Below are 22,113 nucleotides of genomic sequence, written 5' to 3'. Positions count from 1 at the left end.
TGGATGATTAGACAAACATGTGGCTTATGAACACTGGTTGATAGATGTGCCTCTTAATTTAAAAAAAATCAAGAGGTGATAAGAACATAACTATACAGCTAGCAAACAACACTATTCAACTACTCTAAAAGGTTAAGATGATTCAATTCCATGGTTTGCAAACAGCACTACACATACGAAAATCATTATACATAGAGCAAACAGCACTATATAATAAACACTTAGTTTCTAAAATAGAAGAAACATTTATGATATGCAAACAGCACAATAAATTTAGCAAACAACACTATTCAACAACTATCTGTTTATAATTTAAAAATAACATTATAGCTTGTTCTGTACAACGAAAATGAAAGTATACTCACAGTGTCGAAGTCGTACTCGACGATGTATGTTCTGTACTTTACTTGTAGCTTGTTGATTGCCTTGTCATATTCTGAAAGTGGGTTTTTGATCAAAGGACCTATAAAAAACAAAAGTGAAATTTTTGTCATGTATATATGGCAGAAAAAATATAATTAGATTAAAGGAATATGTGTTAAAAAGTTTACCAGTTAGGCAGTGATAGGACAAAAGAGTCTCTATATTTATGCCGGCCATGTTTTCTAAAGGAATATGTGTGAAAAGAATAGGGTTAATAGTGATGAAAAGAAGAGAATCAAAGAAAAGACAAAGGTATGTTAACTAACCAGGAGTGATGTTGCTTCTAGTATGTGGTGAAGCAAGAGAAAAGGAAGAACCGATTTCTTTTGTTAAAGAAAATAGGAGATTTGGTTATGAGTGTGATTTGGCAGATCTGTTGAAACAAAAAAATAGAACAAATAGAATAAGCCGTTCTGTTGAAACAAATAAATAGAACAAACAAAATAAGCATTAAGGTCTGTTGAAACAAAAAAATAGAACAAATAAAATAAGCATTAAGGTTAAAACAGTAAATTAAGGCAATAGGGTTTCCATATTAGAAAATAGGATGTACAAATGGAAGGTGCATACCATCAATTGAAAGCATAACATGTATTTTTAAGATGTAAATAAATCATATTAATAGAGGTGCATACCATCAATTTTCTGCAAGATTTTTAAGATTTAAAGGAATATGTGTTAAAAAGTTTACCAGTCAGGTAGTGTTACGACCTATCAATATATCAATTCACTTAGCAATCAAATGTTCAAAAAATTAACAAAAAAAACAAAATCTTAGAGAAAGCTGCTACCTTAACATTGTTTTTTTGAAAATTTATTGAAAGCTAAACCTTGCCAACAGTAGGAAAAGGCAAGGCAATAACCCTCCGCTTAATTTTTATTTCCTTGGTTGCATTGCAACTTCAGACTCTCTTCGACTAATATGTGACATTAGAAAACTTGGCTGCAATTTAGAATTTACATTTTGCATGTCAAACAACCAATGATGGAACTAAACAAAATGTACAAATGGAAGGTGTATGAAAAAAAAAAAAACAGAACCAAGTTGACATGACTTATTGAACAACATAGGAACAAAATTTATAAGATTATTGCTTTCGCATTTGACTTACTCTATAGATTTAAAGAGTGAATATGATTATCCCTCGGTAAGAAATCACACTTTCCCTGTTTCTGCATCTGTCATTCAATCATCAAATGAGCATATATTCAAATGAGCAAGATATAATCAGGGCTTACGGCCTTTCGCATTTGACTTACTCTATAGATTTAAAGAGTGAATATGATTACCAAATGGGCGTAAAATCAATTGAATGAAGCTTATTGCATAAACTACAACTAAACAAAACTCACCATGATGAAGCTATTCAATATTCTGCTCTCCACATTACAACACATAAAATGGTTCATGATTGTTATCAAGAGCCAACTCTCAAATGGTTTTACAGCTCCTAAAATCTCAGCAATTTGAGTATACTTTATAGTCACCATTAATTGCTGAAGGGTTTGACGTTGATTACCTAGAAATTTAGCAAATACACACAGAGAGAATAAATTAAATACATACAAATTTCTAAGGCTTATTTTTCCATACCTATAAGTAGCGTAGCTTTCCTTTTATGAAAACACAAATTTATGATTATAAAACACAAAATCAAAAGCCAAATTAGTGATTGCATAAGAAATTAGAGAGATAGAGAGATGAACCTATGAGAAGAACCTCAGCCAAGTGTGGACTTCATACAAAAGAAATTAGAGAGAGAGAGAGAAAGAGAGAGAGAGACGAACCTATGAGAATATCCTGGTTGCCGGAGTTAGGGCCTCGTTGCCGGAGGAGACAAAGTGGCGGCTGATACAGGAAGTGTTCGTTAAAAGTTCAGATCCGTGATGGAGGAGACGTCGGAGGAGTAAAGCGGTGGAGATCGATGGAGTAGAATGACAGCGGAAACTGAACTCGACGGAGATGGAAGCGATAAAGATGACGTCGGAGATGGAAGCGATAGAGATGACGGTGGAGACGGAAGCAAGTGCGAATGAGAGGATTGAGTGCGAGATGAAAATTTGGAGATGGAAGCGATAGAGATGACGGCGGAGACGGAAGCAAGTGAGAATGAGAGGATTGAGTGCGAGATGAAAATTTTGGGGGTTAGGTTTAGACTGATTGGAAAAATTTGAGTGTGAGAGAAAAGGGAGAGAGGTGTGAGATGAAAATTTTGGGGGTTAGGTTTAGACTGATTGGAAAAATTTGAGTGTGAGAGAAAAGGGAGAGAGGTGTGAGAAGATTAGGTGTGAGCTAGGGTTAAAAGAGTAAAATTAAGGCATTAGGGTTAGGTTAAAATTAGGGCAACAATATGCTTAAGTGTTAACTTTAATATATAAGAAGATTTTAACCTAACTAGACCATTAACCCGTGCAAAGCACGGGTCATATTGATAAATATATCAAGTGCTAATATGTATCAAAATAGTTTAGTTGAATGGAAATAATAATATAATTCAATTCATAATATTAATTCGAACCCCGGACACCCTACTTATTCACCTTATAAGGTGAATTCTAGCCGCTAGGTTACCTGACAAAAAAAAAAGATCACATTTGATGTCACATCGGTATCTTCGCCGTCCTCATCATTGATCAATATCTTTAAACCATCCTTTGAAGTAACCCTTTATATTGCGACGTACAATTGTCCATGTGAAAAAACAGGAGACGGTAGATAAACACCAACATGTTTCAACGACTGACCCTGACTCTTGTTAATAGTTATTGCAAATGAGACAGATAACAGAAATTGCTTTCATGTCAAGCAAAACCTCATAATTTGTTAACCCCGTGCTATCACACGGGTCAATGATGAGCACAATATATTAGTAATTTAGGAGTTCAACATCACATAAAAACCGTAAATTAAAATAACATGAAATATATAGCTATATTATGTAGGTAAGGTATGATTTACAATTAATGTTTTGCAATGATCATGCTTATAGTTAATGGTAAGTTAAGCATATTTTGAAGACACAATCATATGCTTAGATAGATCCTTATTCAGCCAATAGAATATCACATGAAGCATTGGGCCAATCCTTATTAAAACAATGATATGAATCATGGTTTACAACTTAATTTGTAGTTTGCATAGCTCAGGGGACATCTAAGACACAGTCACATCAGTTTAATCAACCACCACCGTATAAATTATCACCGCGAGGGCCTTCTTGCAACAACCACCACCGCATAAACCTCCTTCTAGAATATAACAAACAAAAAAAGAGATGATAATAAATTAGATAGCAATGCAATTCAAAAAGTCATCGGATTACAAATAACCAAAAATCAAACTAAACAAATGCTCCTATTCTTATTCCAACCCCAAATTTGAAAATTCCTGAACTGCAAAATCAACAAACCAAACCCCACACCAATCATATAACAATTACTTTGATTTTGTAAGAAGTCTAAAAAGCTATTGCAAGCTATTTTGTACAATAGAGGAATTGAATGGAGAGAAAGATGTGTGGTTAACCTTAGTCACATAAAAGAGGAGGAGCAGCTAAAAATCCATTTGATTTTTCTTCTCAATGTTAAACAATAACAATGCTTCTATATAAACACAAAAAAAATAAATTAGAATGAAACAATTAAATCATTGTGGAGCCCCGTTAAGATAAGCTAATAATTTTCGCATGTAGAGAGAAAACGCACTTGCAATTTTGAAGTGAGATGAAGAAGTAATGACCAAGTGTAACAACGAAGCCTATCTGCAAATTTCTGGATAGAACCAACCCTTCCAGCTTCTTGGTGATAAATCCAACGACATAGTGGGAACCATCAGAGAAAGTGAGGCAATTATATATATATATAAAAAAAAAAACTTCTATACAAACACATAAAAAGGGAAGAAAAAAATAATAATTAGAATGAAACAATTACATAATGAAAGTGAAATAAACAAACATACCTGCATATCCCCAAATCCACATTTCCATCAACAAAATCTGCAATTTGTAAAATAAAGCTACAGATCAAAACATGGTGGAGAAAGAAAAAACATTGAAAATCATTGCATATATCATCATCTTACACAAATGATATTTGCAGATTCAGAAATTCTATGGGAGTTTAGACCAGTCAACCTCCAAGGATGCGAGTAACAAAATCTATTAGCAGAAGCAGCAGGAAATAATGATTTGTTTTGTTAAAAAAAAAGTAGGAGGGATTTGTTTCGTTCAAAAGAATTGGGAATTTCTGCAATAAAATAGGAACAATTTGTTAATAGGAGTGATTTGTTTTTTTTTATTTTAAAGTTTATCTGTTTAGTAGGAAACAATTTATTTTTTTAAAATAGGAGATTTTTGCAATTTGATATTTTAAACATGGGTAATACAGTAAAAGCAAGCATTGAATTTAAGTTAAATTAGGGCAACAATTAGCATCCGGGTTAACTTTAATAAATAAAAGATAAAAGATAATATATTAGGGTAAATGAGTTGAGGAAGTGAGGAAAAAAAATATGGCAACAGAAAATATGGAAATCAATTAGATAGATTTTAGGAGGAGGAAAATTAAGAAATCATGGTTAGGGTTTGGAGGAGGGGAATTAGGAAATATGGTTAGGTTTTGAAGGAGGGGAATTAGGTTTTAGGAGGAGGGAAATTAGGAAATCATGGTTAGGGTTTGGAGGAGGGGAATTAGGAAATATGGTTAGGTTTTGAAGGAGGGAAAAGTGGCTATAATTTTTTAGGTTAAATATTAGGTGGAATTAGGGCAACAATGTTAGGTTTATAAATAAAAGATATTTTAGCAACTTTTCCCTCCTTCAAAACCTAACAATATTTCCTAATTCCCCTCCTCCAAACCCTAACCATGATTTCCTAACTTCACTCCTCCTAAAACCTATCTAATATTTTAACCTAATATTTTGTGCTCGAAGGACAATTTTTAGGAACACTAGACCATTGACCCGTGCTAACGCACGTGTCATTTAAAAAAGATAATATTCACTGAAAAAATAAGACATTGTAGTTCGCGTGAATCTAAAAATTGTCGTGAATCAAAGCAAAATGTCAATACCAAAGACGTTGTTATTGTTCCATAATTCTAGTACGTAGTTCCTGTTACATTAAAATAACATATAATTTTGAAAGGGAAATTGAAGTTTGTTGACATGCAAATAGTTTCAATAAGTAAGAAAATGAATAGTACACAAAAAAGTCCTACACATTACGGAAAACTTCTCTGTAGACCACATTTGATGCAACATCGGTATCATCGCCGTCGTCGTCATTAATCAATATTTTTAAACCACCCCTCGAAGTAGCCCGTGATAGTGCGACGTACAACTGTCCATGTGAAAAAATAGGAGACGGTAGGTAGACACCAACATGTTCTAGCGACTGACCTTGACTCTTGTTAATAGTCATTGCAAATGAGAAAGATATCGGAAACTACCTTCGTTTAAATTTGAAAGGAATTCTATTATCAGATGGTGTTAGCGATAACCTTGGAATAAACACCTTTTCACCGATATTAGAATCAGATATTACCCGTCCTTCGAGCACAAATTTTCCCATCTTTGTAATGATCAATCTCGTAGACCGGATAATATGGTCCATTTTCCTATAAATTTTCTCTTCTTATAACACGTATTGCACCTCCCATTCTTCATCTTCTTTCTTTCTCTTATTCATCATCTTCAACATCACATTCATAAATATCATCATCATCTTCATCATTTATCCAGAAAAATGAAAATTAATCAATTAATTCATCCTCTTACCCTCCACTCCCATGCACACATTTTTTTTTTTGAAACATAATTTTATTTCAAACAAAGCAGCCTAGCACAAGAGGTGGCTGGAAGTAACAAAAACATAGCCTTAAAATTACAGCACTACACCAGGAAAAAAAATCAACATCCACAAGACATAAAAAGGCTAAACAGATGCCGCAAAACACAGCAAAACAGATGCCTACTACCATCCAGCAGAAAAACAACACGCCAGGCAAACATTACACAACAGAATTTATAGCAACAACACAGATGCAGCTGAACAAACCCAACATAACTCCCCGTCAGCTCCCAAACCAACAACAGACTTCACCTACTCATAACCCTTTCTGTCTCCGGCACCGACTCGCAACCCTTTCCGCCGCCGTACGTCACTCTTCCACGTTTCCATCGACGTTTTCGATGCTGAGATGGAATTCGAATTCGAGTCAAAAGCTCAACCATAGGATTTGGTTCCAGATTTGACATGAGCAAGGGAAGATCTTGTTGTGTATGAAATTGGAATTGAAATGAAACAAACCTTCTGTAAATTCGAATTGAAATGAAACTGAACAGAGAGAGAACAGTGGAGAAGTTGTTAAGGAGGAAGAGAATAGGTGGATTATTAAGAGAGTATTTACAAATGAAGATTGAGTTGTAAAGTTGGTGAACGAATCTGAGTGTAATATTGTGAGAATAGATAGATTAATGGGTTTGGTTGGGTGGAGTTTTTTTTTTTTGAATTTGTAATTAAAAAATTAATTTAAGTGTTTAATTTTTTATTTTCTGGCTTCAAAGATAATGATGGATGAATGTGTATGATGATTATGATGAAGAAGAAGAGGGAAGAAGATGAAAAAATGTAAGAAAATATTAGACATGTATAATCCAATGGTCATCTTTTAAAACAAAAGATGAAGCGGTTAAAATTAACAAAATTAATAAGGTCTATGATGGAAAGGTTGGTTCACCATAGATGTTTTGGAGTTAAAGTTAACGGTCTGGATTTATTTGGCAAACGGAGGAAAAAATGAGGGACCAAAAGGTACGTTTTATTAATTGTGGGACCAAAATGAAAATTTGAAATTATTTGAGGGACATTTGGATCAAATAAGCCTAATATTTAATATAGTGCTAACAAATCTTTTTTTAAAATATTTTGAGTCATAATTTTTTTTTAGATGATTTAAAGTCCAATCTTTAACCTTATTCTTTACTCATGTTTGTTACTAATCTTTTTTTTTTAGAGGATTTAAAGTCCAATCTTTAACATTATTTTTTGCTCACGTTTGTTACATTTGTTTTAATATTTAAATTTATTCTTATATATTTGTTACATGTCTTATTTGTATTGAAAATTAAGGATATTACTGAAAAGAAAAATTCAGCCCACAAATGATGAAAGAGGTAGTTTTCTTTTGGGTTAAGGAAGTAAAAAATAGAAATTTTTACTTGAAAACAACAAAATTTTGACTTTTAAAAAGTTAAACATACTAGTTTTTAACAATTTCCAATGCAAAATTGTTATATCAGTCTCCTTAACTAGTGTCCCGGAGACATCGATTAACATTACCCTTTTCTATATAGTATAGATGATAACATTTGAATTTTAAAATAAATCGTGGATAATTGTTACACATAAATAAATATTTTAAAGAGCTCTCCTCCAAAAAAAAATTGATTTGGGGGAACCAAAACTTATCTCTGTTTTCCTCCCATCCCCTACATTTTCCTTTTTAAAAAATAATTTAGTCAAATTACTTGTCCATTAGGTTTAAAATTATTCTACATAGAGTATTTCACTAATGAATGTACTAAAATATGAATTCGGTAACTATAAAAGTGAACTAAACCTTAGATATTGGTTATAACATTTGATTAAACGGTTTGTGTCTCACGTGCTTCTTAGATACAAATTATGTTTCTCATAATTTTATTTAAAAAATAAAGGAAATTTACATATTTGTCCTTGGCTTAAAACATATTTTAAATATATAAATTTACATTTTTTTTTTTTGAAAGAACTCCTTAATATTTTTAGATAGCTGTAATATATATATATATTTGGAACAACAGTTCCGAAAACACTAAGATACAAATTATCAAGCTACATCCACTTGTCTTTTACTAAAACATTATTTTATCTCTATCAACTTAATTTTAAATGGAAGGGTAGTTTTGCAACTAATTAAATGACATCTTGTCTTGTTTCCTAAACATACAAATTTAATTTTCGGAACAACAGTTACGTGTTTTTTTTTTTTCCGTGAACTTTGTGCTGTTTTTATAAGGAATTGATATGCATTTTGTTTTTTGTTTCTTCGGTGGTCTATTTGCCTCATCCATGTCACTTCCTTTCAATATTCTTCGGTGCTCAATTTGCCTTAATGTTTATGACTTTAATAAATAATAACCACTACCTCTTGCTTCAAACTCCTCTTGCAGAAGTATATTTAAGTGTTTCTGATGAATTAAATCATGTTGTTGAATTGTTGTTCTAGTGTGAATGATAGTATGAATTTGGAAATCAAATATTTAATGAAATTTTTGTTGTTTTTTTTAATTAGAAAAAAAACATGTAATAGTATCATGTGAGACACAAGCTTTTAAGGCGGGTGTAAATTAGTTAAGTTTGCTAACTTGCACCTTATAAATATTTTAAAAATGAGTGTAAATAATTAAGTGGGTGTAGGTTGCTAACATGCATCTTAATAATTTTAGGTGGTGTAATTTGCTAATTTGCAGCTTAGTGTTTTTAGATGGGTGTAAGTTAACAACCCCATATATATATATATATATATATATATATATATTTGTTGTAACCTAATGGACAAGTAACATACAACTTATCTATTTGTTGTATGTGTTATTTGTATTAAAAATTAAGAGTATTTTTGGAAAGAAAAATCCAGCCAAGAAGTGTTTTTTTTTCTTTTTGTTGCAAAAACCCAAAAGTGCCGAAATGGTTAGTTTTCTTTATATATAGTATAAATATATAGTATAGATATAACTACGGAAGTAAATCCTTAAAAAAAAACTACGGAAGTAATATAACTACGGAAATTAAATGACCAACAAAAACACAATTTTTCCCCATCTAAATCTTTTTGACACCTCAACATATATTTACCCTTTTGTGTTTTTTTTTTTTAACAAAAATCCTATTTAAATGAGAGGGAAAATAACTTTCAAAAAATTTATGTGATTTGGCAACATAAAATTTCTTTTATATTGTTGTACCTAAACAATTTAAATTATCTATTACTACTATCTAATTATGAAATTTAATGTCTACCAAAAACACAATCTAGCTCCTTATTAATTTTTTGACACGTCATCAAAATTATATCATTTTGTGTCTTTTACTTCAACTTCCCCCTATTTTTTCTCTCTTAAAAACAAATTAAAATCTTTTATTAAAGAACAAACAAATTTTACTAAAATTTAACTTCTAAATATCTAAGGAGTTAAAAATAATTTAAAATATATTTTATTTTTCTCTAATTCTATTATCTAATTATGAAACTTAATGTCTACCAAAAATACAATCCTACCCCTCCCTAATTTTTTGACACGTTGTCAAAAGTATATCCTTTTGTATTTTTTCTTCAATCTCCCTCAATTTTTTCTATCTTAAAAACAAATTAAAACGAACTCGCTTGATAAAACACACTAACATAAGATTTTTTTTAAAGAACAAACAAACTTAATCTCAATCAAAACAAATTTTCATATAATTCAACTTCTAAATATCTAAAGAGTTAAAAATAATTTACAATCTATTTTTTTTTTTTTTTGGTCAAGTAGCCTAGTGGCTAGAGCTCACACAATTTAATTGTGGAGAAGTGGAGTGTCCGGGGTTCGAACCCCGGCTCCTGCATATAATATGCAATATCCCTACCAACTGAGCTAAACTCACGGGGATATTTACAATCTATTTTATCTTTCGCTAATTATGAAAGTTAATGACAAATAAAAACTCAATTTTGCCCCATCTTAATATTTTGACTCCTCAACATGTTTAGATCTTATTTAGTTTATGATGTTCATATGATTATTTTAGGATGTAATAGAACTACCTTCGTATCAGTTTTTCTTTTGTAGGTAATCCAATGAAAAAAAATGACAATTGTTTACATATTTAATCTAAAAAAATATTCACTTATCACAGGCATTAGATCTGACTCAGATATAGCCCAAAACAGGGATAGAACATAATAAATCAGACCGAGTAGATCAACCCTAATCTATCCTAAAAAAATTCACTAATCACGGGCTCAACCAAGCGAACCGGTATATGGATGTGAAACGAACTTACAAAAAAAGTATGAAAAGTGAACATCTGCGAAGAACAATTAATAGATCGACCTTTTTCAAACAAAATAATAATGGATCGACCGTTAGCATGATATCAAAATCCAAGTTCCAACAGATAGTTGAACAAATTAGCAAGCATAAAAACTCTTTCGAGTTTGAAGAACTAGAGTGTATGCAAACAAGACGCCTTGAAACCTGCAGATTTCAACATATTTAGAAACAACAGAGAATCAAAGAAGTCAGACCACCATGTCATATTATAAATAATATTTATATTGTTGTAGATTATTAATTATTATATCTTTCAGAAATATGACTATAAAAAACACAGTAAAAAAATGATAAATAAGTCTTTAAATAATATAGTTGTACAGTTCATACACGTGACTCATAACGACATCTTTATTAATAATGAAATCTTTATTATTTTTAATATTTTTATCATGTTTTTTTTATTATGTTTTTTCTTTATCAATAATGACACCACTTCATAATATTTAATAACAAAAATTTCAATGACTTTATCATGGGAAAATTAGTCTTAAAAAAAAGGGCTTATTACACCAACCTTCTTTAAGGTCTTCTTAAATAACACAAATATCCGCTCTATTTTATAACTAAACACTAATCTTCCTTATTTTTTTTTTTAACAAATTGACAAGCACTTCCCTTATAATATAAGGTTTAAATTGTCAATTCCATTTTTTTTAGCAATTAACTTCTTCATACGAGTTTGGTCTAACTTAATTTTTGACTATTTTTTTCTTCTATTTTTCATTTAGGTGATTTTTTTTCCAAATTATTGTTTCTCAGTCAAGGTTGTTTAATTTTCAAACTCTAATGTAATAAAACGAGTATATCGAAAATTATTTCCTTTTCATTGATCAACCACAATGTCCATCCACCAAAATTCTTCTCATTTCCATATTCTCTTTTGATCTCTTCTGTAATTGCCGATGTTTTGTTGTATTTGATGGTAAAAACAAATGTTGTTATTGTTTTTCTTTATTGTGAAAAAAAAACCTCATTTAACTTAATTGTCAAAAGAGAAAACAGATACAAAAAAATCAAAATGACCGACCTTAAATTGTATGTATACAAAGTTATTGAAATGGATAAAATGAGGGGAGATGATGCGTTTGAAAAATTAGAAGGGGCACTTGTGTTATAAAAAATAATCCCAAAGGAATTCAATGCAATCTGCCCTTTTATTATTACTGTGGACTTTATCAGCAGTTTTTTTTTTCTTCTTTCTCTTCTTATTTTCTCAACTTATATAACATTACAATGTGTTTTAATACATAACCCTCTACTTCTTATTAGCCCTGTACGGAACACGGGCCCGTGCTTAGCAAAGGTTTGTTGCTAGTTGACGACTAGAAAGCGGATGTTACAACCTACAAGGATTTGTGTTTCAACCCCTAAAAAAATATGAGGAATGCTAGGGTCATACCCTCTAACACACTCCTCTAACACACTCCACTCACAATTTGCCATGTCATCCAGTTTTTTAACACCTTGACTTGCAACCGGTTTCCACCATCCTTCATTATATTTATTACTTATTATTTATTATTATTTGGATTTAATTAAAAAATAGTAATTAAAGATTTTCATCTTCCTGCGCTTCAACCTCCCATCCAGAACAGACTCTTCAAGTTCAGGATTAAACAATGGAACCTAAAAACATCACCATAGAAAACATGATCCATACAAACAATTTTTTCACTTTGGATAAAATTCATGTTTCGAACTTCAATTTCCACAATCTTTTTTCATCAAATTTCAATCCCCACAATCTTTCTTCAATTCAAACATCAAAGCCCGAATCTTTCTAATTAAACTTCATAACAGGGTTCCCATTAAACAGGCCAGATTTGGGTATCTTTGTTTATAGGTTCAATACAAACCACAATCTCTCTCCCTCGTATCAGGTTATCGATCCAAAGTAAAAAAATTGTTTGTATGAATCCGATGCTTATAAAAATCATGAACAGAATACCCATGGCAGATCCACCTTTATAAGAATTGTAGAATTTTCCTCTGTAGAGAGCAAGGGAGTCTCGGAGAAGATGAAGTCAGAGTTTAAGTTAAAGAAAAAATAAAATAAAAAGCGTTGTTATTTCTCAACCTGTAGAACAGATTAACAAGTAAAAGAATAAAAAATGGAGGTGATGTGGCCTCATGTCATTGGAGGGTGTTAAAAGAGTGTGTCCTTAGCATTTCTCAAAAAATATTGGAGTTTCATGAAATATATGGTTCGGTTCAGTTAGTAAACCCATTTCATGAAAACTGTTTTTTTAGCAAAAATAAGTTTCGATTTTGGTCAGAACCGATTTAGACCTGATTTGTAAGAAAACTGGTTTTAATCCTAATTTCTTCCATCACCATTTCAATTCTTCAATGGATTATAAACATCAATACAATTCTCTTCTCCAATTCAATCAAAATTCAACAAAATAAGAATCAAACACTCTAAATCTCCCTAACCCTCTATTCAACATTTTCAATTTCCTCTCTCGTCCCACTCCATTTCTCTGCATTGACTTTCTCTGGAAGAAACTGAGAGTTACTCTAAAAGAAAAACTTTCCATAGGAAGCACAAAAGGATTAACATAACAATTCATAACCAACTGTTTTGAGTAAATTGAATTTGGACGAAAACCGGTTTTCATAAAAGGTAACCAGGGTTGTGGTTCTCTTAAAAAAAAAAACCAGTGTTGTGGGTATGGTTCATGTGAACCGGTTTTAACGCACACCACTTAAACTAGGATTTTTCTACAGTACGATAACTTCATACTTGTTTGGAGAGAAAGTTGAGCTAGGATCGTTATATCTTCTTTTCTCTCACATTCATTCACACTCACTCTAAAGTGAAAATGAAAATGCTATCCACACTCCAAACCCCACGTTCCACTCTCTCACGCTTCTCCCTTCCATCATCCACAATCACCACTCAAGCTATTCTCACACACCCCCAACCTACCACTGCACCCCCCTCTCAAATCCTCACCCTCCGCCACTCCCTTCTCACCAACACCCTCTCCGCCACCGACCTCATCCAATCCCACCTCACCCGCATCCGTCTCACCGAACCCCACCTCCGTTCCTTCCTCCACCTCCCTTCCGACCAATCCCTCCTCGATCAGGCACATGACCTCGACCGCAGAATCGCTGCGGGGGAGGAAGTTGGTCCTCTTGCTGGTGTTCTTGTTGCTGTTAAGGATAATATTTGTACGGCTGACATGCCGTCGACTGGTGGGTCGAGGATACTTGATGGTTATCGGCCGCCGTTTGATGCGACGGCGGTGAAGAGAGTTAAGGAGTTGGGTGGGATTGTTGTTGGGAAGACGAATATGGATGAGTTTGGTATGGGAAGTACCACTGAAGCTTCTGCATTTCAGGTTCTAACACTCTCTTTATATATTCTTTATATATATATGTTCAATTTCAAGTTGTTTTTTTTTTTTTTTTTTTTTTTTTTTTTTTTTTTTAAGTTTATTCATATACCTTATTTGAAACTTTTTACCATAATTTAAATTTTAAAGTGAATATTATTCTCAAGTTCTTTGACCGTGTTAATGTTAATCTGAGGTTAGTTTTTTTGTTTTGTTTGGCACACCTCAATTTAGGTCCTTGAAAGTATAACTTGCTGTCATATTGGTTTCTGAAGGTATCGATATTTCAAACACATCCACAAGAGCATTTTTTATTAGTCATTTTAGTCCTCAAATCTGTTTTTAGGTTGTCAATTTAATCTTTGAATGTGTTTTTCCTTGGTTAATTTTGTCCTTAAAATTACTGTTAAATTAGGTGCTAGGGATGTGTTTGCAATTTCAATAACTTTAGGGACTATAGTGTCAAATTATGAGTGTTTGAAAAAAGGTTCGTGACTCTGTTAAATTTTACTCATATTATATCTTCTGAGTATGTTAGTTAGGGACTAAATTGATAGTGAGTTGTTAAATGTAGGGAACAAATTGATAGTAAGTGGTGTTTCCTCATCCAACTTAGGCTCTGGTAGATTTCTGTACTCACATGTTGTTTCCTCATCCAACTTAGGCAAATAGAAGCTCCAAGCCAGTGTACTAGCTGCTGCACAGAAGTATATATAGGATAACATGTTGAATTCTTTAGCATAGTTTAGTGCTTCGACAGCAAAAGCATGAACCACCAAGGCCACAAGGGGAGTCCATAAAGCAAGAGTCTTCAATGCCTCATGTAAATATGGGAGAGAATTAGTAACTGTGAGCTGAATTTGGATTTCCAAGGCAGTCCTTGAGGTAGGTCATCAGGTTGAACCGGTGGAAGAAACATGTGGTTGATATTTGATGGAAGAGTTTGAAGGATGGGTTCTGAGGAACTTGGGGGAGAACCAAGTGTGCGAATGATACATGTGGCATGAATGTCTGGATGAAGATGGATAAGTAACTTTGAGAATTGAAGAATAGGGACTAAGTGTCCATACCCAACACCTGGAACAACTGCAATGTGAATTGTTTTATCCATGGAAATTTGATGCTAAGTTCATGAATGAAACTCATGCAGCCAAAAACTTGTATAGATTTTAAAGCCAATTTTGAAATAATGTATTTCGAATATGGGTTGAAAGTTTGGTTTTAAGATTTTTTGGTATAAACCAGTGTTTCTATATTTCACAACTTCCATTCATGTGCCATGTACTAACCTAAAACAATACATATTGAGAATGTCACCCTACAGTCAACATTACCTTACATTTAACCTAAAACAATACATATTGTTAGATACATTTAGGGCAATAACTAGATTTGAACTAACAGAAGCTTAAGCACATATAACGTACTTACTCCTGTAAGTTGTTAAAATATAGGGACCTAATTGATATTAAGTGGTCAGATAAAGGGCTCAATTTGAAAGTTTAATAGAGTCAATGATTTTTTCAAATATATATAATGTCAGGGACCTATTTGAGAGCGCCATACAAAGTCTGAGACTAGTTTGGTGGCTTATTAAATCCATTTCATTTTTTTTTGTTGCTTTGTGTTGTAGTGCATTTGTGTTTGTTTTTTTTTTATTCGGTAGTTGTTTGTTTGTTCTGTTGATTTTGAAGATCAACATGTTTTTGTTTTCCAGTTTGGGTGGGCATTTAAGCTGAATTACAATTTAGTTTGTATGCTACCCTTGTTTTTTGAACTTTTAGATATATATTTTATAATTGTTGATGATTTTAATATGAGAGATTTTTAGATACATTAGTGTGGGGTTAGTGTTGGTGAGGAATCATGATGTTTGATGATCCACTTGGCTGATGTCAGTCATGTTGAGCGGTGTGATAAAAGAATAGTGTCGTATGCTAGGTGCATCTAAGAACGTCCCCTCTCAAATTTCAAATGCCCAGTTTGTAATATTAGAAGTAAATGTGAGATGGTTTGAGTGGTGACATTATGTGGTTACTTGATTCAGTTATCTTGTGTTTAACAATTGAATTAAGTTTGTGAGCATGGGTTCCAGCATTTGTTTGGAGAGAAAATGAGAAGAATGAAAATTGAAAATCGGATGTCCTACAGTTGCTTTATGGGGCAGCAGCTATAGAGACCATTTTATTTAGATTTAGAGAGATTGCAGAGGATCTGAGTCAGGTGAAATTGTTGATGAATGACCTGATGGACCCATAATGTGATGCATTGCTAAATTTGTATTTTTGTCATTACAAAACATACAAATAGTGGGGCTGTGTTGTTTTTTCTCCGTCTGTGGGTGGGTTGGCTAAGCTTTGATAGAGTTCTGTTTGTAGCTTTATTACTTGTACGCCTATTTATAACTGAGATATGTTTACTCAGGTGATGCATATGTTCATTCAATAGGTGACTGCCAACCCGTGGGATGTTTCTAGGGTGCCAGGAGGATCATCCGGAGGATCGGCAGCTGCAGTTTCTGCCAGGCAGTGTGTTGTATCGTTGGGAAGTGATACTGGTGGAAGTGTGAGGCAGCCGGCATCATTTTGCGGTGTCGTAGGTTTGAAGCCAACATATGGGCGCGTCTCAAGATTTGGACTCATGGCGTATGCGTCATCGCTTGATGCCATTGGCTGCTTTGGTTCATCGGTCGCTGATGCTGGGATTCTCCTCCATGCAATTGCTGGTCATGATAGATTTGATGCCACATCAAGTAAGCAGGTACGAGTTTTTCACCATGTTTGGTAAAAATGTTAGCTTTTTAATTTTTTCATTATTACTTTATTAGCAATGGTCATTGACGACAATGTTTGGTATAGTCTCGGGCTCTTTGTTAAATATGAAGGGTAATTGCCTAAGTTGTTCTTGTGTTCATTTGTTTTGTTACCTTGTTATTAAGCCAATTAATTACTTTTTAACAATGAATAACTAACAGTGTAATTTATCAGGAGGTGCCCAACTTTCTATCTCATTTTGACTCTGCAAGTTCTTTGGAAAGTAAGCCCTTGAAAGGACTGAGAATTGGTTTGATTCGTGAAACTATTGAAGATGGTGTTGATGCTGGAGTAGTTTCTGCAATTCGTGACGCTGCTTCACATTTTGAGGCATTAGGATGCTCTGTGAGCGAGGTCCTCCACTTCATTTTTCTCTATATCTCTGATCTGAATGATAATTTTTTAAGTTGCTTTACAAGCTTATGTTATTAGAATTCATTTGTTAGTTAACCCTTTTCATCCGTCCATTAACTTACAGGTGTCACTGCCATCCTTTTCGCTTGGGTTGCCGGCATACTATGTCCTTGCTTTGTCTGAATCATCTTCCAACTTGTCTCGCTATGATGGTATTAGGTCAGTGGCTGACTCCCCATGTACCCCTCTCGCTCTCTTCGTCCAAACACACACAACTGAACACAATGTTTTATTTTGTGTTGTTTATTTTCATTGATAATTCATTTTGTTTGGCTTGGGTCCACCTTCTCTATATCTAGATATGGAAACCAAGTTTATGCTGAAGAGCTAAACTCTCTATATGGTGAATCCCGAGCCAAAGGGTTAGGTTCTGAGGTACACACCTTTCAATCCTTCTTAATTTCAAATTCGGCTGCAAGATTTTTGGCAGCATTATATGTAAATATACCTGTATAAAAGAAATGATCCAATTTTATATGCATTGGTATTTTGAGCTGGCTTTCTTTTTTTAATACATTTCAGGTGAAAATGAGAATTTTGATGGGGACATATGCCCTTTCAGCTGGTTACTATGATGCATATTACAAACGAGCGCAGCAGGTACAACTAACTTTATTTTATGTTATAATTAATTCAGTCACAGGACTCAGATTAATATATGTTGCTTAAAGAAATTTATAATGTTTCAAAATTACATCCATAACGATATACATTTACTCCTGTTCTTTATGTGTCTTTTAGAATATGATGTTAGTCAACATATATATTGCTCTGGTAGTTAAATTAAAATCTTGCTTCATTTCCTAGGTTGTCTTATCGACGTTCTGAATTTCATTTATTTTAGTTGTTTGGGATCTGCAAGGCCTTTCACTTGTGTTCTATGTAACAGGTGAGAACCATTATAAGGAATAGCTTCAAGGAGGCGCTGGACCAATATGATATCTTGATTTCCCCTGCAGCTCCTTCAGCTGCTTATAAAATTGGTTAGCATCTGTGTAGCTTTCCTTTTGCATTATTGCATGTTAGTGCCTGCAATAGTAATCGTTCTCTTTCTTTGACATTTGCAGGTGAAAAGAAAAATGATCCTTTGGCTATGTATGCTGGTGACATCATGACTGTAAGTATTTCATTCTTCTTATTGGCTAGATTTCTGTCTCATACTTCTGAATTCTGATCTCATTATATGTTAATGTTAACTAGACAAATAGTGTTAGTTTGAGGTTTGGAGTTGTACTATTGAACTTCAACTCCATTGAAATTAAACTTGATTCATAACGAGTACGAGTTACTAAAGTTTATAGAGCTCTGAGCTATTGAGCAGGCCACAGAATTGCTGGTTTATGCCTTAGATGATATATATTCAATCTAAACAATCCAATAAATATCTTAATTAATCAATAACTGCTGGGTCGTTGCATTGTATTAGTACCTTAACATGTGTCAAGTATATATTATTGTGAGTTCTAGTTACTCCATAAAAGAGTATCCCAGCGAATGAAGTCATCAGTTAGCATAAGCTGTGTTGAATTAGAGAAAATAGAGGCATGATTTTGAAACCGCGTCTCAACTACACAGCAGAGTCAATTTTATATAGGCTAAAGACAATAAATACAACATAAATATTGGAGATATTTTTCGTATTTACTTTATGTGCTATGATACAATATGCCTAAACAATAATCCTATACAATAAATATAGAGATGTGGATAATTTTTCAACAAGTTGCATAACTAGTTATGCACCCAGTGGTTTAGAGAGTTTGATCTTTATGCGTTATCTGTAATTTCATTTCTAGCTACTCAGTTTACATGAAATGCCGAGCATAATGTTTGCCTTTGTTTATTGGTGGTTTTTCTTTTTATAGGTAAATGTCAACCTAGCTGGACTACCTGCCTTGGTTTTACCATGTGGATTTATTGAGAATGGACCGACTGGCCTTCCTGTTGGCCTGCAAATGATTGGTGCAGCATTTAATGAGGTATTGAGTTTTCTTATCAACTACACTGAACTTCGTGTTGATGGGGCTTCTCTATGCATCCTCTAGTCTACCTTTTTAAAGAGCATTAAAGAGGGAGATGGTTAAAACCTAAGGGAGCATTTGTTTGATGGTTATTAAAATTATTCCTGGAATTGATTCCCTGGAATATCACACATGAATTTTATTCCAAAATGAGTTTAAAAATTGTGTTTGGTTGATGATTAGTTTTCCTGAGAACACTTAAAGAAATGATATGATTATCAAAACACCCTTATCATGTAAACTAGACAAGGTACACATATTGGTTTATAAACGTGGGTGCCTGCAGTTACTTAGGAGGGTATAAATGGCCTTTTAAGAAATAAAGGAAGTTAACTGCTGTGAATACAAATGGGGTAATTTAGTTGAAAAAAGTTACCGGAAATAATTTATTCCCTAGAATGTATTGGTGTGTTTGTCTACCAAAGATGGAAATAAATAATTCCCAGGAACTTAATTTGTAGCAGTGAAGCAAACACCTCCGAAAGATTATTTGCTCTTTAATTTGAAGATGATTAAATACGGCCACATTAAGAAAAATAATGCAATGTTACGTTCTAAAGAATTTAATCCTTTTCTTCCTCCATCAAATGAGATAGTTGTATAAAAGGTACCCCCTTTGTCTCCTATTAACCATCTTGTTTGGAATATTTGTCACTTTAGAATATCGAGAAAATATTATTTACAACTTTTAAATAATACCCTTATTTATTGTATATCAACTACGCCATAATCATTAGTCATTCGACATAACTCTTACTTCAATAAAAATGTTTTAGTCAAAAAAGATGATTTTACCTTGAAAATTAGTGTAATTAATGATTTCCTTGAGACACATGCATTACATTAAACAACAAACAATATGAGAGGAATGAAGTACAAATTTTGGTGGTCTTATGCTCTGATGTTAGTTTCTATCTCCTTTCTTTCTTGGGGAATGGTTCAAAGGTTTTTGTTCCTAAATTCTACATTTCATTGAGCATGTATGTTGTTATTCTCCAACTTTTGGGTAATAGAATCTTTCTATGGCTTATTGTAAGAAACAGTGAAAATCCCCCCTCCCCAAAATTACAGGAGTTGCAGAATTTAAAGTGTCTACTCCTTCCTAGCCCGGGAAAGGCCCCTATACATGAGAAGCATGCCTTATTTCTTCTATTCCCAGCTGAACTAACCTGCTCTCGTACTAACAGTTACTAATAGGCACCTCACATGATACCCCTCACAATTATTCTCCTTGTCCTCAGTCCCATCAGGATTCCACTGTCTGATGTTCCTGTTATGAACCCTTGTGTGTGATCGAGTCACTGGTCCAAGATCGGAGCTCCAATACCAGTCGATAACCACCTGATATCGTATTATAAGAAAGAGTTACAATCTTCCTCAGTTACAAAAAGATGTTGCAGAACTTCGATGGTCTGTTCCTCCTAACCAAAGGACTAGATACTTCTCCCTCTTAATTCCTCTTATTTTTAAGCAAAAATGCCATATTTCTTCCAATTATCTCAATCCAACTAACTCTCACTCTTACTGGCACTTACTAACAGACACCTAACATTTTGATTGAAATTCCTTCTCTTTGTGGTACAACTCACACATAAAACTGCTGCTGCATAATGACAGATATTGAACTGAAAGATTAGACACATTCAAAAGGAAGATAGTAAAGAGAGGAAACTGCACTAATGAAATTCAAGTTTTCTTCAAAAAGTAACGTCAATATATGATTTTTGCTTATAAACTATAGCTCAGTTTATTTTTGTGCTAAAAGAGAGGTTTATGATTTTTTATTGTTGTCCCCCCGGTACCCTCTTAAGTTCTTAAAGGAAAGAATATTGAAAGTGAAAAAGAAAACTCTAGGTTGACTGCATTTTGGAAGTTCAGAACATACTGAACTACATGTGGACCAAGTGTACTTTTTTGTCCTATTTGTTAAACTTCCATGTTTATAGAAAAACTACAGATGTTCTTGAGCTTACACACTATTGCACTGTCGGTAGGATTTTCTTTACTTCCAACATTGAAAGTTATCAAATGGTTAAAGTTAACTACCGTGGTCTTACTACTTTTTTTTGGTATCTCATATACTTGGGTAAAATTTTGGTGTTATGTATTTTAACCTAAAATAATGTGGGCATGTATATATGCCAGAGTTCTAGAAGAGATAACGTGCATGAGTATGTTTTTGACATTGAACAATAGAATCATCCTTTTTTTCCTTCAAAAAATAAAGTAAAAATAGAATCATCCTTTTTGGCTTGGAATTTATTTGCAGGGAGAACTGCTGAGAGTGGGACATATCTTTGAGCAAACGCTTGAGAATTGCAGATTTGTTCCACCAATCGTAGCTGATAGCGTTGAATAACGAGGGTAAGGGATCATTCTACATCTTGGTGATCCATAAATAATTTATCAGTTTCATGAAAATGCGGTGGCCGAAGCAGGTATGTTTAGGGTGTTCAGTGTTACCAAATAGAAGGAAAATTTGGTTGACATTACAGGCAAATATTTTGGTCACACATGATTGAATCTGGATTGAGCAAGCTTGAGTTTTCCACTCTTTGAAATTGAGAATGATCACAGTAAGTCAGCAGCATTTTCTAGTTGCTTTTTGTTTTTTCCTTTTTTGAAATTGAGAATGTTATTTGTTTATTGGCTTATCATTTGCGAATAGTTAATTTGTTTTATTCAGTGTAAAACCAGCTATAGATTGATCAAGTGTAAAGGAGCAACTGCTCATCAGAATTAACAAATAGTTGGCCTCGTAATTTACTGTTGAGGATGTTTTTCTTAAGTAAAAAACTTATGGTTAACATTGAAGAAAAAAATATATGAAATTCTACCGGTTATATTTTAATGGCTTGTTTAGTTTACATTGAATACTATGGTTACAATAAGCAGCAAGGTTATGTTATTTTGTAAGGTATGTCCCTTCAAAAATAAAATAAAATTGTATGATATGT

At 33.1% G+C, this 22,113-nt stretch overlaps 1 protein-coding gene and 1 long non-coding RNA gene across 2 annotated transcripts; one reads left to right on the top strand and one right to left on the bottom strand.

The window, feature by feature from the left end:
• Positions 1–760: 760 nt before the first annotated feature.
• On the bottom strand, positions 761–2,149 carry LOC112419909 (uncharacterized). Its single transcript, XR_003010009.2, has 5 exons — positions 2,131–2,149; positions 1,777–1,943; positions 1,536–1,602; positions 1,254–1,366; positions 761–796 (listed from the first exon to the last, which is right to left on the bottom strand). It is a non-coding gene; the product is annotated as an uncharacterized lncRNA (long non-coding RNA).
• Positions 2,150–13,313: 11,164 nt separating this feature from the next.
• On the top strand, positions 13,314–22,007 carry LOC11440476 (glutamyl-tRNA(Gln) amidotransferase subunit A, chloroplastic/mitochondrial). The gene is made up of 10 exons (XM_003599871.4): positions 13,314–13,914; positions 16,357–16,668; positions 16,896–17,075; positions 17,200–17,294; positions 17,435–17,510; positions 17,658–17,735; positions 18,025–18,118; positions 18,203–18,252; positions 19,001–19,114; positions 21,426–22,007. Exons 1-10 carry the CDS (start codon positions 13,390–13,392, stop codon positions 21,513–21,515), a joined length of 1,614 nt encoding a protein of 537 aa, XP_003599919.1. The 5' UTR covers positions 13,314–13,389; the 3' UTR covers positions 21,516–22,007.
• Positions 22,008–22,113: the final 106 nt, after the last annotated feature.

This window comes from Medicago truncatula, chromosome 3 (assembly GCF_003473485.1).
Source record: "Medicago truncatula cultivar Jemalong A17 chromosome 3, MtrunA17r5.0-ANR, whole genome shotgun sequence".
In the NCBI taxonomy this organism is placed as follows: domain Eukaryota; kingdom Viridiplantae; phylum Streptophyta; class Magnoliopsida; order Fabales; family Fabaceae; genus Medicago; species Medicago truncatula.
The sequence above is the reverse complement of the archived record's forward strand: the minus strand, read 5'-3'. Positions and strand labels throughout refer to the sequence as shown.